The following is a 17774-nucleotide window of genomic DNA, read 5'->3' as shown; positions in this document are numbered from 1 at the left end:
AGAGCTGGGCAACTTGTGTCCTTCTGGATATTTTGGCCTACAGCTCCCTTAACACTGGCTATGCTGGCTAGGTATGATGGGAGTTGTAGGTCCAAACATCTGGAGGACACAAGTTGGCCACCCCTGATTTAACCCCAATCTGCAACCATGGGATCCACTTTTAATCTTTTTTAGTACCATAGGTCCACCATTTTGCTTGCCACATGGCAAGTGTTCTCTCTCGCCTTGCAAGCATGACAAGTGCCAGCTTCTTAGAGCTAGAGAGGGAGGTTGGGAGGGAACCAACTCTCTAATTGCACTGGACATCTGTGCCTTCCTGGGGCCTCTGAAGCCCAACACAGTTGCAGGGACAATTCCTGACCTTCTCCCCAGCTTAAAGCTGGAGGGTAGTGAGTGCCTTAGAAGTGGAAAGGCAAAACAAGCCCCAGCTCAAAATTGAGCTGGCTCTTGTTTTCTTGCTTGGGAGGCAACTGTCCCCCACCTTGTGCTGGAGAAGCTCAGGGACAAGCACCTGCCCAGAGATTTTTGGTTGGCCATGCAATCTCATACCCCAATTCTAATCATGTGAGTAGGTGCTCTGTATCAATTTCATATGAGCTGTTATTCTTAGTTCAGGGTTATTTTCCTTCTCTAGCTCTTGATCAAACATTTATTTTTATGTGCTTTTGATCAAACATTTATTTTTATGTCAACTCAGAACATATTTCTCAGGATAGCTTCACAGTTTGTTCCACTATGCTGAGGCCTTTTGAAACTGCTTCCACATGGCTACTATTTTAGATGTAGGTTATTTTTAATAAAGCATTTGTCCTGTGGAATTGTTTGGCTTGCCTTGCTGGTTTAGAAGCTTCAACTAGCCACTTGTCACCTCAGTAATGGAAAAAAATAAAACAGAGGACTGACCTAAGTGGCATAAAGAATTGGGTTGCCATATGGAGCAGTCACCATGCTGCAGCAGTTTCAGGCAGCCTTCTGGGATGGCCAAATTTTGAAAAGCTATTATCAGTTAATCTGATAATATCTATCTGAAAATAATATTAATTTGATAATATCAGAAAAGCTGTTATGTTCTATATAACTGATGTTGCTACCTGTGTCTACCAGTTACTTTGCCTTTTTAGAGATAGTAAGCCTAATAGCTGATGTTGGCTTTTGAATTTGTCTCCATCTGCAACCTCTCCCTTAGCTTAGAAAGCAAATATTTGTTCACTAAGTATTGTTTGTTTTTTTTGTCTTTCATGTAGGCACAAATGAACCGGAACTTATCTAGTAAGTTTGTGTCCAGTGTCAGATATTCCTTATATTTATATCAGACCTCAACTTCCTGTTTATGAAGGTGTGCCTGTACAATCAAATGTTTCTTGTAAATGAAAAGATATATATGGTGTGATAACTGGGTGTTCTAAATTAGGTTTCTTGTTCTGTATTTGAGGGTTTAAAAAATAAATTAATGTAGGCAGTTTTCCCCCACAAAAAAGTCCCCCACCTGCAAAAGTCTTTTCTGGCAGTTGGCCAAAATATTTCTATAATAAAATATTGATTAATACAATGCCCATGTGGAATTAGATGGCTTTAATGCTGTATGTCACAATTTCTAGTGTCATGAACGATTATGACACTAGAAATTATATTGCACATTAAATATTAATGCTTGTATGCTGGCTTTAAGAATAGAGATTCCCCTCCAGGTTATGAAAATTTAGTCATTTCTTGTGCTTGTAAACAGTATATCAGGTGGGTCTTGTGTGCCACCTAGTGATCAAAGGCAAAATTGCTGTTCCAGTTAAGTCTTTAAGGGAGAAATCCTATCTAGATAGGCAGCCACCTCCAAACTCGGAGGCAACTGCCTCTCCAAAGCAGGGCAGGAGAAGCACAGAGGGGATCGTTCTCCTGCACTGCCCTGCTTTTTCAGCCCTGCCCTTCTCCTGCCCTGCTTTTTCAGTTGCCACGGGAGGATGGAGCGGGAAAGGAGGCTGTTGTACAACACATAGGATGTGTCATACAGGCAGTTACGCTCTCCCCGCCCCGGAACACCCCCAGCCACGCCCCTTTCCGGCCACTCCACACTCCTCTTGCAAGCGCGGAGGACAGGGCTGTTCCACGCTGCCTCAAAGGCAGCACAGAAGTGGGGAGAGGTCAGTTCCCAGAAAATAACATATCCTGTGGCCATCTAGCCGCTGCTAGTGGCCATAGGATTGCTCCCTCCACTATCTTTTCCACCTTTGAAGTTCAGTTTTGTGATTTTGCCTCACTGAAGTGGTCATGGATTCATCTCTCTGCGTTCTTCTGACTCAGGCTTGTTTTTTTTCCATTTTCTCCCTAACTTTTGCATGTCCATGTGTTATTGTCTGTTCTCTTTTCCTCCCTTCCCAATCTTTTTTTCCTTTCAGAGAAAACAGTAAAAAAAAACAACACCCCACCACAGCTTCTCCGTTCTTCTCAGCTACCTTCATTGTCGTCTCCAACCACCACCACCCCTCCAATTTGGCCAGCCGTTTCCCCCTTGTGCCTTCGGCTCTGCCGCTTGCCATGGGGAAAGCAAAAGGAAAGTCTGTTTCTGCTTGCAAATCTCCTCATGAACCTTGCCCAGCAATCTCCTCCGGCTCCTCACAAGCCCACCTCTGTGTGGCCTCTGTGAGTGACGGAAAGGCAATAATGGCAGCCATTACTGACCCTCCTCCCACTCACACTGAAGCGGCTTGTCCATCTACAGCTTATGAAAAAGCAAGCCTTTCCGTCGCCTCCAGAGCTCCTTTTTCTCCAACTTTGGGAGTTTTCCTTAGCAGGGCTCAAAACAAGATTGAATGCCTGCAATGACATAGCCCTGGCTGGTATGGATGTTGGGAGTTTGGCAGGAGGAGGAAGAAGAGGACGACAAGGAGGGGCAAGCATGGCCTTACTCAGGAGCCCAGCTTTTGCTACACCATCCCCCAGGTGGTTGGCCAGAAGGAGCCTTGGGGCACATGAAGATCTCTCTGATGACAGAAAGGCAGACTTGGCTGGGAACTTGGGCAGTCTGTTTTTGATGCAATCTTCCCCGGGGGAGTTCTGGGGGTTGAGAGACTGCCCTGTGGAAACAAGGGCATCCTCCTCCAGGCCCACTACTTTTTCCCACCAAAACCCTGTCAATCAATTCAGTTTCCCTGGAAATTCCACCTTCTCTGCTACCGCGCTTGAAAGAGGCTTTATTAGCTGACCTGGCTAAGGATGCCTTGGTTTGTTCTCAGCCTTGAACCCTTTCTATGTCTGCTACATCTAGAAGTGCTGCACAGCGCTCTGGCTCTCTCCTAATGTCACAACAGGCTCCTACAGCTATAGCTGGAGACAGTGTTCATATATCTCCAGATCCTCATGATATGCCTAGGAGGAAGTTAAAAAAATGTCCAACCCAAATCTGGAGTCTCCTAACCCAGATGAGAATAATGTGGACTTTATTGTCCTGGATGAAGAGGAGTGGACTGGTGAGTCCAACTTCGAGAGGCCTGATTCCTTTCACCTGTTCCAGGACTCCCATTATCTTCCCCTGCTATGTAAATCTATGGCAGCCTTACATTTGATTCCTTCAGAGGAAGCTCCTCAACCCTCTACTTCTAGGATGGCAGCTGTCTGTCCTGATCTGCAGCCCAAGACCGAAGTGGTGAAGCTGCCTGCTCTTATCCCAAAAGTGATTAGAGGCAAGGTGAATTCTCCTTTGTAGCACAAGAAATCCATCGCTATGGATTCTCCACTAGACATGGCTCATCCACCATGTCAAGGGGATACAGGCACCAGTTCTGACACCAACCTTTTGTTGGTGGGCAGTCGTCTTGCTGGGTACACCAACAAATGGCTGGCCATCACCTCAGATCGTTGGGTCCTGGAGACTCTTTGCTCGGCTCTGCATCTGGAGCTGACATCTTCACCTCCCCACTATTTTTTCCCATCACCAACCCCAGCAAATCCAGCCAAGAGGGAGATGGTGAAATTGTCCATCCATTTTCTAGTAGATATCACGGCAGTGGAACCGTTGCCTTTAGAAGTGAAGGGATTAGGGCTCTATTCTCACTTCTTAACAGTCTCAAAGGAAGATGGATTGGTCAGAGCTGTCTTGAATCTCAAGTTTCTCAACTGCTTCATCTGTTACCACTGGATCTGGATGGAGACTCTTCTGTCCATCAAAGACGCTCTTTGCCTAGGACACTTCATGACTTCAGTGGACCTCAAAGAAGCCGATCTCCATGTTCCTATCTTCCTCAAACATCAGCACTATCTCCATTTTGCCTTCTCAAACTAATCCCCGACTTATCTAGTTGTTCCCAATCTATCTTACTCCCTGAGTGCAGGGAGTGGGATAGCAGTTCAGATTCTGAAGGAGAACCACCAGACATGGGAGAGGTGTTATCCCACGCTAGTCCAGACATGACTGGGCTGGCTTCTCAGGTTACAAACGCCCAGCTGGCTGAGGATGAGGGTCCCTCTTCACACACCCCTGTGAGAGACAGCGAACAGAAGGAGGCGGGGTTTGGGGAGTCTGATCTAATAGACGCCAGGTGCAGAGCAAAGAGAGAGAAGGCAGGGGCGGAACTTAGATGGTCTACCCGATTGGCCTTGGGTGAGAAGCTGTGCTCAGAAGCCTCACAAGAGAGAGGGACTTCCCCCCCTTAAGTTAGGCTAGTGAGACTGCCTTCCTCTTCAAGCGGCGGGCAACTCTCCTAACTTCCTTTTGAATTCCCCTGAAGGCATTCCTTTGTAGACTGAGAGTCACTGAGAATTTCCATGTGTATGACCCTGTGAAGTAATAGATTAAAAGCTGTAGACTGAAGCCTCTCGTCTGTGTTTGTTTTCGGCGTTGAAATAAAGTGGGGGCTAAAGGAATCCTGACGCTCCCAGACTTATGTCACTCTCACAGAAGCAATCACTTCAACTTTTATGCACAAGCTCTCATCCAATCACACTGCATTCCATTCTCACTCAGCCACTCCCTCTTTCTTCCACTTGCCAAACTGTCATTCTTGCCCACACTCTGCCAAACCCCACCTCAATCATTCCAGATACATACCAGCCACCATACATATATACAAACCTTTACTATTTACATATTGTACACGTGGAATCGCCACACAAGGGATCTCAATATACCCTTACCTTGACGATCTTCTCATCCATTCATCCTCTTGGTATCAGGCAGTGGACGTCCTGCAAGTCACCCTGGCATGTCTCATGGACTTCAGTTTTCTGGTCAAAAATCAAAAGAGTCATCTGCTCCCCTCTCACAGAATACTCCACCTGGAGCCCTTAATAGACACAAAAGTAGGGATCATGGCTGTCTCTCCAGAGAGGTTCTCCAAAATTCAAGCTGCAGTCAAATTGATTTGCTTCAAGAAGTCAGCTGACCTCATGCTTCTAACGAAGGTTTGGGGCCTCATGGTTTCAACATTCCAGGTAACTCCTTGGGCAAGATTTCATTCTCATCCCTTACAATCAGCCCTTCTTCCTTTCCAAAACGATATAGCTTCAAGATGTCACTTGAACATTCATCTGTCCAGGACTATTTGAGCTTCCTTCTGCTGGTCACTCCTCTGTCCTGTTTTGGAGAGAGCCCCCCCCCCCAAAGATCCCCTCAAAACAGTGATTACATCAGATGCCAGCCTTTCTGGTTGGGGAGCTCTGTGCAAGGGGAGGATGGTTTAAGAATCCTAGTCCTCAGGGGGCTTGCAGCTTCCCATCAGCCTACTAGAACTCCAGGTGGCCAGGCTAGTGGTTTAGCACTTCACGCAAGTACTTCTCAGATCAGTTTTCATCCAGGTGGACAATGTCACAGCCAAAGGCACACATCTGCTATCAAGAAGGAACCAAGTCTCTAGACCTCTAAGGAGGCGGACTCCTTCCTTCTTTGGGTGGAACATCACCTAGAATCCCTCTCTGCGGAATACCTAAGCAGGGGAGAGAATACTCAAGCTGACTGGCTAAGCAGGAAACAGCTAAACCAAGGAGAATGGATGCTTCACCCAGAAGTCTTCGAAGAGATAGTCTCCTGTTTCAGGAGAGTCCAGGTGGAGCTGTTTGCATCAGAAGCCAAGCACCAGGTCAGCAGGTTCTTCTGCCATTATACATCTCCAGCAGCGGAGATGATGGATGCCCTGTCTTCTCCGTGGCTGATAGGTTTTCTGTATGCTTTTCCACCGCTCTGTCTTCTCTCCAGGGTTCTGTGGAGGTAAAGGAAGAAAAGGCGAGACTCATTCTAGTGGCTCCCTTTTTTGGCCACAGAGACCCTGGTTTCCTCACCTGATCAATCTGGCAGCGGCTCCTCCTTGGCCTCTCCCTCTGTGTGGTGACCTGTCATCTCAAAGCCATTTCCTTCAGTCAAACCCTGCATGGCTTCAGTGACATGTCTGAAGATTGAAAGGAACCGTTTTGCCAGAGCAGACCTCTCCCCCCCACCCCCCCAGTAATCGAGATTATATTGGCCTCTAGGAGACCATCTACCCACAGAATTTACCAGAGTACATGGAAGATATTCTCCACTTGGTGTACTAAGAAAAGGATTTGGGGCTCAAAAAGCCAGAATCTCAGACCTTTTAGCATTTCTGCAAGACAGTTTGGCTATGGGTCTCAAGCCTAATACGCTCAAGCATCAGGCTTCCATGCTTTCTACTCTTTTGTCAAAAAACCCAGATAGGTCCATGGGCGCTTATTCTTTTCTTAAACAGTTCCTGTGCAGAGCTTTTTCAAAGTAACATGCAGTTCAATACCATTTCCCTTCCTGGGATCTCCATAAAGTACTTTCAGCACTTTAGAAGCCACCCTTCAAGCCCCTGAAATCAGTATTGCTCTCTTCCAAGGTTTTATTTTGGGTGGCCGTAACATCAACCAGAAGGATCTCCTGACTTAATGTCCTCTCTGTGGATAAACAGCTATGTGTTCCATAAAGATAGAGCGGTGCTCTGTACTAACCTCTTTGTCCATCCTAAAGTTCTGTCTCCTTTTCATTGTCAACAAGAGCTAATTCTTCCCACTTTTTGTCCTTCCCCTGTGCACCCCTCAGAAATGAACTGGCATTCCCTTGTTGTCATGAGGGCCCTGAAGGCCTATATCTGCAGAACCAAAACTTTTCAGCAGTATGATTCCTTGTTTGTGTCATTCCTGCTTCCTTGGGCTGGAAAGTGTCTAATGCCACTCTAAGTAGATGACTAAAGGAGTGTATTTCCCTAGCCTATTCCTGCCTAAACTTGTCTCCACCTTCCAAAATTTTTGCCCATTCTACAAGAGCAGCTACGACATGGGCAGCTTTTCCCCTCAATGCTCTGTTGCATTGATTTGTACGGCAGCTACATGGGCAAATCCTAGCACCTTTATTAAACATTACAGGATTGACTTATATGCCTCTGCTGAGGCGGCCTTTGGAAGGCGTGTCTTGCAACACGTCCTTCCCAGTCATTAAGCAGCTACTACTTTGTTGAATCCCGCCCTACATGGGTCAAGCTTTGGCATGCCCCCCCTGATGTACTGATTGCATGCGCAAGAGAAAAGATCATTGGTCACTTACCTGTAAAAGGGATTTCTTTGTGCATATAAAACCGTACATCAGGGCCATACCCTAGATTCAGATTCTGTTATGGCTGTTTCTGCTGGCGGGGTTTAATTTTCTTTTTTTGTCACACTTGGTTTCTTTCCAAGCCCTGTCTGCAGAGAGAGCAAGATGTCCTGTTTTTCTTGTTTGTATTTCGCTGTTCTCACTAATCCTAGAACTTCCTGAGCTTGTCATCAGAAACAGCTTCAGAGGCAGGAATGACAGTTAAAAGACTTAATTGGAGCAGTGATTTTGCCTTTGACCACTAGGTGGCGCATAAGGCCCACCTGATGTACTGTTTTACATGCACAAAGAAATCCCTTTTATGGGTAAGTGACCAACAGTCTTTTCTGCAGCATCCAAAGAGCTGTAAAATATCTTGTTGATCATCTCAGCAATCTTGTACGATACGGTGATACTTTGTGGATATTACTAAAAAATAAAGTTATTTTCATTGAAGTAATATATATGAAAGATGAGAGGAAGCCTACACATTTTAAATCTATATTTTTATATCCTGAGAGACTAGTCCTTTAGGGCCAGACTAGACAAGACATGGGAGATCTGATCACAGATCTCTATCTCCTGCAAATTGTGTAAAAAGCAACCATCAATGGTGTATGATAATTAGGCCAGTGGTGCAGCTACTATTTCATATGAGCAGCTCCACAAGTTTTCCCTGATGGGGCAAGTAGCAGTTAGGGAGGCAATTTTAATTGGGAAAATGGGATGGGGGAAGATGTTAAAACCTAATCACAAAAAAGGGCCTTTCCATATCTCCCTTCCCTCTGCAGCCCCAAAAATATGTTCATGAGGGTTGGGGGGGGGGAGACATAGGGAATGGTGTGGGATAGGGTGAGAGGGGAGTTGGTTGAAATTGCACCTCCCCTTGCATGAACAGAGGAGCAACTTAGGATCCAAGTCATAGTTTGGAGAATAATTATATAGAAAGCAAAACTCCTATGAAATTAACACCGTGCAAAATGTGTTATTTTCTGTTATCTGTAGTTTTATATCCCACTTTTAGACTGGAGTTCTCAAAGAGGCACACAACATTTATAAATTGTAATGGATACATTAAAACATACATTATAAAATTAAATCAAATCAGATGAGCCCTGTTGGAGCAAAAGCAGACATTTGATGCCTAGGCCTCTTCTCATAGGGCAGTTGGTGTTAAATGCCCCTGAGGTAAGGGAGGGGACAGTCCGGCAGAAGCAGCTATCTTGTGTTGTCTTCATATGCCGCCTCCTCTCTCCTGGAATCCATCCCATATGGCAATTTGTATTAGATTAGAAGCACATATGAGGAAAATATGGCAAAAGCAGATTATTTGTATTGTAATGCATGCCCATTTCACTTCAGCATTTATTTGTGTTACTTTATATTGCCACTTTACCAGTTGAAATTGTGTTTTTATAAAAAGCTTGCTGATTTTGTTAATTAAATATCATTGCTTTCAACTGTCATAATAATCTTTTTAATTAGGTGAAGAATTAACAAAATCAAAGCTTTCTGCTTCATCTAATGAGTAAGTTTCACCTTTGACATTTATTTTTCTTTGAAGGTCACTGAATTTTATTTTTGCCGTTCTGCCCATATTTCTGTGTCCAGCGCTGCATTCAGATGTTGCAGCTTAGGCGTTGGCATCTGGGGATTCAAGTTTAATTTCTCAGTTTTTAAATTAATTTGGCTGCTTCCCTCCCACTCCCTTTTTGGTTATGCTCATTTCAGAATATATAACTATTTGCCACTAAAATAATTGAAATTCAAATTTTATTTCCACCTATAGCATAAATCTAATGCATATATCTTTGCACTGAATAGCACCTGATACTTGTAAAATTTTATCTGCATATACTTAATCAAAACAGTGTAAATGTAAATAACTTTCTTGCCTTCATAAGTGAAAAGATTTTTTTATCATCCATAAGTAAAAACATCTTGCCTTAAAATAAGCCCAGATTCTTGAAGGCCATGCAGGAAAAGTAGCATGGCTCAGGAAAAGTTTGAAAATAATTATTTTACTTCTTCGTATCCAGTCCCAAATATAGGTACTGCTCTTATTTCAGAACTTTCTAGAACTAGGTTAGCATTTTTGTGGGTGACCTTTCTCCACCCTCAGTGCACACACTCAAGGAAGCATGGCTCCTGCCTTCCCACTCAGTTATTTTCAAGACGGACATCCTTGATGCTGTATCCCAGGCCTACTGCTTGCTTGGCTGCTCCACTTACACAAGAAGCAAATCTGGTCTTGTCTCGGCCTCCTAAGTTAGTTCTCTTTGTCAAACTTCTTGTTGTCAAACTTGATGGCCACTAAGGAGAAAAGGGAGAGATAAGACAGCCTCTTTGATACCAGCCATTTCTGTACCGTCTCCTCTTGGAGAGACTTGCCCTACTCAGTTACAACAACCTGTCCATTCGCTGGTAGCACCCACTCCTGTGCTGTAGAAAATTGAGGCATCTCTTGGATTCACCATTACATTGTCCCAACCTAGGATGTACCTTGTATTCCATCATTGGTGGCTGAGTCAATGCAAGTAATTGGATCTACCTTGGAAGGGGAAATTAGAGACCATACTCTATCAACAATGACCTGCGTATAATGATATAGATCATGGTTCTAAAAGAAGCAAAAGCCAAGTGTAGCCAAACCCACACCCTGGATTTTAGGAAAGCTGATTTTAATAAACTCAGAACTATGATAAGTAAGGTCCCATGGCAAGCGACGCTAATGAGAAAAGGAGTCCAAGATGGGTGGGAGTTTTTAAAAAAGGAAATTCTCAAGGCACAATTACAAAGAATTCCATCAAGAAAAAAAGGTGGAAGACAACAGAAGAAGCCAGTGTGGCTTCACAAAAAGCTTAGAGATGACGTGAAAACAAAAAAGGACACATATAGGAAGTGAAGAGAAGACCAAGCAACAAAGGAAGAGTACAGGCAGGTAGCATAGAATTGCAGAGATGGCGTCAAGAAGGCTAAAGCTGTGAATGAGCTGAGGTTAGCGAGGGATGCTAAAAGCAACAAAAAAGCTTTCTTCAGCTACGTGCATAGTAAAAGACAGAGGAAAGAAATGGTGGTTCAGTTATTAAATAAGGATGGCAAAATGATAACAGATGACAAGAAAAGGCAGAAGTGCTCAATTCCTACTTTGGCTCAGTCTTCTCCCAAAAGAGAGTCTATGACCCCCCTGGCAAAGGTGAAGTACAGGCTGATGGAGCAGGATTGCAGCTTGAGATCGATAGGCATATGGTCAAGGAACACCTAATTACTTTGAATGAGTTAAAATCTCCAGGGTCAGATGAACTGCACCCTAGAGTAATAAAGGAACTGGCAGAAGAACTCTCAGAACCACTGTCTATTATCTTTGAGAAATCATGGAGGACGAGTGAAGTGCCAGATGACTGGAGGAGGGCTAATGTTGCCCCTACCTTCAAAAAGGGCAAAAAGGAGGAACCTGGGAACTACAGACCAGTCAGTCTGACATCAATCCCTGGGAAAATTCTGGAGCAGATGATAAAGCAATCCATCTGTAAGCACCTTGAAAACAATGCAGTGATTACTCAAAGCTAACATGGATTTGTCAAGAACAAATCCTGCCGGACGAATCTGATCTCATATTTTGATCAAGTAACCTCCCTTGTGGACTGTGGGAATGCTGTAGACATCACATACCTTGACTTCAGCAAAGCTTTTGACAAAATGCCCCATGATCTCCTGATGAGCAAACTAGATCAAAGTGGGCTAGATGAAACAATGATCCGGTGGATCCACAATTGGCTACAGAATCGGACTCAGAGAGTGCTTGTCAATGGCATCTTCTCAAACTGGGGAGAGGTAATGAGCAGGGTACCGCAGGGCTCAGTCCTGGGCCCAGTGCTCTTCCACATTTTTATGAATGACTTGGAGGAGGAGGTGCAGGGAATGCTGATCACATTTGCAGATGACACAAAATTGGGTGGGATAGCTAATATTTTGGAAGACAGAAACAAAATTCAAAGTGATCTTGACAGACTGGAGCTCTGGGCAGAAAATAACAGAACTTGGGATAAATGCCAAGTTCTGCACCTAGGTAAAAGAAACAGTCAGGACGTTTTTCCTGATGTTCAGCCGTAATCTGGCTTCCTGTAACTTGAGCCCATTATTCCGTGTCCTGCACTCTGGGATGATCAAGAACAGATCCTGGCCTTCCTCTCTGTGACAGCCTTTCAAGTACTTGAAGAGCGCTATCATATCTCCCCACAGCCTTCTCTTCTCAAGGCTAAACATGCCCAGTTCTTTCAGTCTCTCTTCACAGGGCCTTGTTTCCAGTCCCCTGATCATCTTCGTTACCCTCCTCTGAACCCTCTCCAGTTTGTCTGCATCCTTCTTAAAGTGTGGTTCCCAGAACTGGACACAGTACTCCAGATGAGGCCTAAGCAGTGCTGAGTAGAGGGGAACTAGAACTTCACGTGATTTGAAAGCTATGCTTCTATTAATGCAGCCCAAAATAACATTTGCCTTTTTTGCAGCTACATCACATTGTTGGCTCATATTCAGCTTGCGATCTACCACAAGGTTCCAAGATCCTTCTTGCTTGTAGTATTTTTGAGCCAGGTATCCCCCATCTTGTAACTGTGCATTTGGTTTCTTTTTCCTAGGGTTCTAACCAGCACTTTGATTTTTGCCCAGAAACAGACCAGTAGCCAATGAAACTGTCATATCAAGGGAGTCACGTGCTGCTCTCTGTAATCAGACCCGGGCAGTAGTCTCATTGTAGTATTCTGGACTAGCTGAAGTTTCTGAAAAATTTTCAAAGGCAGCCCCACGTAAAGTGTGTCACAGTAGTCCAAGTGGAGTGTAACTAAGGCATGTGTGATCATGGCTAGATAAGATGTCTCTAGGAATGGGTGCAGTTGGTGCACTAGCCTCAGCTGCACAAACACACTCCTGGCCACCACCAAAACCTGAGCATCCAGGTTCAGGGCAGAGTCCAGAATTATACCCAACCTGTGAATCTGAGATTTCAGGGGGAATGCGAGCCCATCCAGCACAGGTTGAAGCCCTGTTCCCTGATTTGCGCTATGACAAACCAAGAGCACCTCTGTCATATCTGCGTTAAGCTTCAATTTGTTTGCTCTAATCCAGTCCATTACCGACATCAGATGCTGATTTAGAACTAGAATAGCTTCCTTGGATTTTGATGGAAAGGAGAGAGAGAATTGAGTGTCATTGGTGTGCTGGTAACAATGAATCCCAAAACTCTGGAAATGTCTCCCAGCAGTTTCATGTATATGTTAAATAGCATGGTGGATAAGATGGAACCCTGAGTGACACCACAGGCCAATGGCCATGACATCTGACAGGAATCCCCCAGCACCACCTTCTGAAATCACCCCTCCAAAAAGGACCAGAGCGACCATATAACCGTGCCTCCCAGTCCCATCTCAGACAGACATCTCAAAAGGATACCATGATCAATGTTATCAAAAGTCACCGAGAGGTCCAGCAGAACCAACTCGGACACACACCCCATGCCCAGTGCCCAGCATAGATCATCCACCAAGGTGACAAAAGCAACCTCAGTCCCATAACCAGGCCTGAAGCCAGATTGAACTGGATTGAGATAATCCTCATCCAGAAATCCCTGGAGATGAAAAGCTACCACACACTCCAGCACCTTGCCTTAAGAATGGAATATTGGAAACTGGCTGGACGTTACTCAATACAGTGGGGTTCAGGGAGGGTTTGTTTAACAGGTCTTGCCTTAGCCTTAGCTTGCCATAAAGAGGCATTCACCACTACTCTAACCCATTCAGCCAGTCCCCCCACCTCACCCCACCTCGTTGCTTTTATAAGACAGGAAGGGCAAGTGTCCAGCACACAGGTGGTAGACCTCACTTCTTGGTTGTGCAAATTGAAAAGTATCCACTATTACCGGACCACTGATTTTATCTGTAAAGTGCCACGTGAAGAAGTACTTCCTTTTATCTGTCCTGAATCTCCCACCACCTAGCTTCATTAGATGACCCTCAGTTCTAGTATTATGAGAAAGGGGGAAAACCTCTCTCCATCCTTTATCCACATCGTGCTTTTTATAAACTTCTTATCATGATCCCTCACTTGCTATTTTTCTAAGCTATAAAGCCTCAAACATTGCAGCCTTGCCTCAAAGAGAAATTGCTCCACCACCTTGATCATTTTGGTTGCCTTTTCAGCAACCAAATATCCTTTTTGGGATACAAAGACTAGAACTGTATACAGTATTCCAAGTGTGGCTGCATGACAGATTTGAATAAAGGAATTGCAGTGTTGCCCATTTTATTCTGAATCTCTTCCCCAATGATTCCTGATAGGGAATTTGCCTTTTTCACAGCTGCCACACACTGGGTCACTGTTTTCATTGAGCTATCTACTACAACGTCAAGATCTTTTTCTAGGTGATTTGCCACCAACTCAAACCCCAGCATGGTATATGAAAAGTTAGGATTTTTTTTGCCTCAGTATGCATCACTTCACTTAATAGTTTGCTTTTCTGCTATACCCCTGGCTATTTTTCCACAACTTCTCTTACAGCCAGTTAGAAAGGAGGGTCTCATTTCAAAACAAGGCGTGTGGATCAACCTCTGGGTTGCATCATTCCAGTGACTGGAAATTTAGACGGGGATTTTGAACAGTTGAGCCCACTGAGAATGATGACTTCTATTAAGGCAATGGTGGTAGAGATGGCCACCAACTTGGATGGCTTTAAAAAGGGAGAGAGGTATAACAAGTGTTCAATATGTGAATTCAAAGGTATATGAAAAATATTTCCCTTCCTAAACTATCATTAGATTTCAAAAGAAGTACTAGTACTTCCTCTTGGATCATTTATAAGGAATAATTTTCACCAGAAAATATTCTATTTGAATATGCATGTGCCTTGTGCACTTCTAGGTGAGAGTATCATACTCCTTGTATTTAGATAACACTAAGTTGTCAGCTAACTAGGTGACATAAATTCTCCTAGGAAGCCCAGCTCTCTTTTTATCATCAGTCCAAATAGGCATTTGAACTTGATAAAACTTGATAAAACATTTAAATCAAAGGCTTTAGGTATAGTCTTTATAAAAACTTATTCACTGCAAAATATTGAAAGTATTTACATGATAACAAGATATAGTATGACAGTATAGAACGTGTACAGAAATACAGACAAGTAGCTGTAATAAATTGTTTCAGGAGCATGACTTTCTTTAAGAAGAGTAAAATATCTTACCCATATGAGATTTGTGAACTGTCCCAAAAGGAAAAGAGAAGTCAAGACACAGATAGCTGTTCCTGTCCTGAAATCTCTCAGTTCTGTCCCTAGTATTTATGATTCGTGATGAGTTGGTGCTACGAGATGGCCAACAAAGAAAAGAATGTAAGCTCAGCAGTCTCTAACAATGGACTGTTAGGGCATGGTCCTATGCAGGTTTAGACAGAAAAAAGTCCTACAACTCCTATAATTCCCCAGCCAGCTATGCTGTGCTGGCTGGGGAATGATGGGAGTTGTAGGACTTTTTTCTGTCTAAATCTACATAGGATTACGCCCTTAATTTAGAAAAAATCCAAGTTATGGCCTGGAAGTAATATCTTTATTTCATTTCTTTTGTCAGTACTTTTAACTAATAGATTTCATTAAGTTCCAAAAACAAAATGCTTGACTTTATGTTATATCTGAGTTTACTTCTTTTGATTTTTACTGTTTGGGGGGTAGCTTAACCATAAACTGCATTTAATTCTACTCACTCCCCAAAACATTTCATCTCATCTTTTACTCATTTACATCATAACTAGAAAATGCTAGCAATACTGTTTTTTCTACCTAACCAGGTAGCCTTCCTCTGAACTTCTTATCTGAATCTTAGGTTGTTTTTCCTGAGCTGAGGTGGACAATTTTTTTTTTTTTACCTTTTTGTCACTTGGGTTAACAGTGGTAGGCTAAGAGGTCAGAGGTGAAAAATACAAGAAACTTGTGTAAGTCAAACAGAATTAATAGATCTGCTAGAATCAAAAGACTTCAACTCATATTGTCTATCTTTTATAAAAGATATAGGGTAAAATCCAAAGTAAGATCTACTTAGAGTAGACCCATTGAAATTAATGGGGCCTGAGTTAGTCATGAGGCCTATGCTGGATTTTACCCGTAGGCAATAATATATTTAGTCATGAGATTAGGGTTGTTACACATGGTGCTAAAAGGTTCCTACAAGGTTCAGAAAGGCACAAGATGCCAGAATAAAGATGCTTAAATAAGAGTGCAAAGGCTTCTGGGGCAAAAATAAACCTAATAAGAACAACAAAAATAACACTGAGTCTATATATTCTCTAATATCCATGACACATGAACAGTTTTGTTTTTATGAAAACGTGCATTTCCAGTTTCAGCTGTTACTATAGCACTGAAAGCACTTTAGTAACATGCATTTAAACAAATGTATGATTTATATTCATTTTCTGATGAACCCACAAATTAGGAAGGGGAACAGTGACCTCTTGGCGTGGGATCCACTCTTTAGAAATTCTGGTGACTCATCCTCCCTTACCTCAACAGTGTCTTCCTCATCATCAGGTAACACTACTATTACCAAAAAAAAAGTTTGTGTGTAAGTATGCTTTTATTTTTTTAGTAAAACCCCTCAATAACTAATGTGCCATGAAAATAGGATTTATAAATATACAGTTACGGTAATGCCTATTGATAACTATTTTTTCCTGATAAAGTGGCAGAATTATTTAAAATATAATGTAACTTCAAGCATTGTATCAACATTTGTGTTCCTCTTTATCTGTTACCCTTTGAGGGTGTTTGGAAAATATTTGTTTAAATTCTAACAACTGTCACTTAAGAGCATATAATTTGTGCATACAGGTACAATCTAGCATGGAGTTATACATGTTAAACTTCTTCCAACATCATCAATGGAACGTAAATACACTGTCCTTGATTATGTCATCACATTACCTAACCTGTTATTAGGACATAAGCTGTGTGTGCATCTACCAAGCATCTTGTGGTCTGACAAATACTGCCAAAGACTACCTTTTGCAATATCGTGTAATATCCAATGTTTCTGTAGTTCCTCCACCTCTTACCTATCAAATAGGATCTAATAAAACTTTTTTTGTTGTTAAATCCTTGGTATACTTGGGATTTGCTGGACTAGTTTGAGTGTGGGGCAGATGTATACACCACAACACATGAAAGTGTTGTATTACAGAATTCGGCTGCTCGAATTCTGGCTGCTTTGCCCAGGTGGAGCCATATCACATCCATGTTACATTACATCCATTCTGAAGGAGCTACATTGGCTGTCTGTTTCCTATGGAGCCCAATATAAAGTGCTGGTGCTTATCTTGAAAGCACTAACAGCTGGGGCCTCCCATGTCATACTGTCTCCTCCCATATCATACCGTCTTTGCATTAAAATCATCAGAGGAGGCCCTTCTCCATATTCCTTCTATAAGAGAAGTACATTTATCATCTACAATAGAGAGGACCTTATCTGTGGTGGCCCCCTGGCTTTAGAATGCCGTCCTGTGGGAGGTATGTCTGGCATCAACGTTGTACTCTTTTCAGTACCAGGTTAAGGGAGCAATCCTATCGGGATAGGCGGCCACCTCCGAACTCAGAGGCAATCACCTATGCAGTGCAGGGTGGATGGAGCACAGAGGGGATTCTGTCCTCCGCTCTCTGGCTGCCCTGCATTTCTGGCTAGACAGCTGATTTCGGCTGTCTAGCCACGGGACCTCAGAGTGGGGCAAGGGAGGCCAGACGACGACATTTAGGACGTGTCATATCGGCACTTCCTCTTTCCCTGCCCCTCCCCGTCCCTGGGAACATCCCCTTTTGCCTCAGGCAGAGCCCAGATCTGCGTCACCTATGAGGCGACGGGGGAGGGGTGGGGAGGCAGTTTTCCAGGAACCAACCTTGGAGTGCAGGCTCCGAGTTTGGTTCCTGGAAGCCAACCAATCCTATGGCCGTCTAGCTGCTGTCTGGTGGCCATAGTTGCACCCTAAACCTTTTTATTTGCCCAAGCATTTTAAATGTTTAATTTGAAATTTGTATTTTTGTTACTGGTTGAAATAGTTTTATGCCTCTCAATTTTATTATACTAAGGCTTAGATTTTATGTTATTTACTGTATTGAATATACCGACTTGAAATCCTCTTTGGGTTGAAGGTATGGTTTATTTTTATTTTTTAATGGATAAATGGATTA

The 17774-nt window shown here is 43.3% G+C and overlaps 1 protein-coding gene across 6 annotated transcripts in view; it reads left to right on the top strand.

Moving 5' to 3' along the window:
- The window catches only part of FCHO2 (FCH and mu domain containing endocytic adaptor 2), a 106370-nt gene that overhangs the window by 61523 nt on the left and 27073 nt on the right, over positions 1-17774 (top strand). For 4 of the 6 annotated variants that reach the window (XM_084833503.1, XM_084833499.1, XM_084833498.1 and 1 more), the window contains 3 exons: positions 1245-1269; positions 9038-9080; positions 16030-16124. In XM_084833503.1, coding sequence (XP_084689629.1) covers positions 1245-1269; positions 9038-9080; positions 16030-16124 — 163 coding nt within the window. The remainder of the gene's footprint in view (positions 1-1244; positions 1270-9037; positions 9081-16029; positions 16125-17774) is intronic. The other 2 variants (XM_084833504.1, XM_084833501.1) reach the window with 1 other exon arrangement.

This window comes from Heloderma suspectum, chromosome 2 (assembly GCF_057233095.1).
Source record: "Heloderma suspectum isolate Gila_16-S chromosome 2, 16-S_ref, whole genome shotgun sequence".
Taxonomy (NCBI): Eukaryota; Metazoa; Chordata; class Lepidosauria; order Squamata; family Helodermatidae; genus Heloderma; species Heloderma suspectum.
This window is presented reverse-complemented; position numbering and strand designations above follow the sequence as displayed.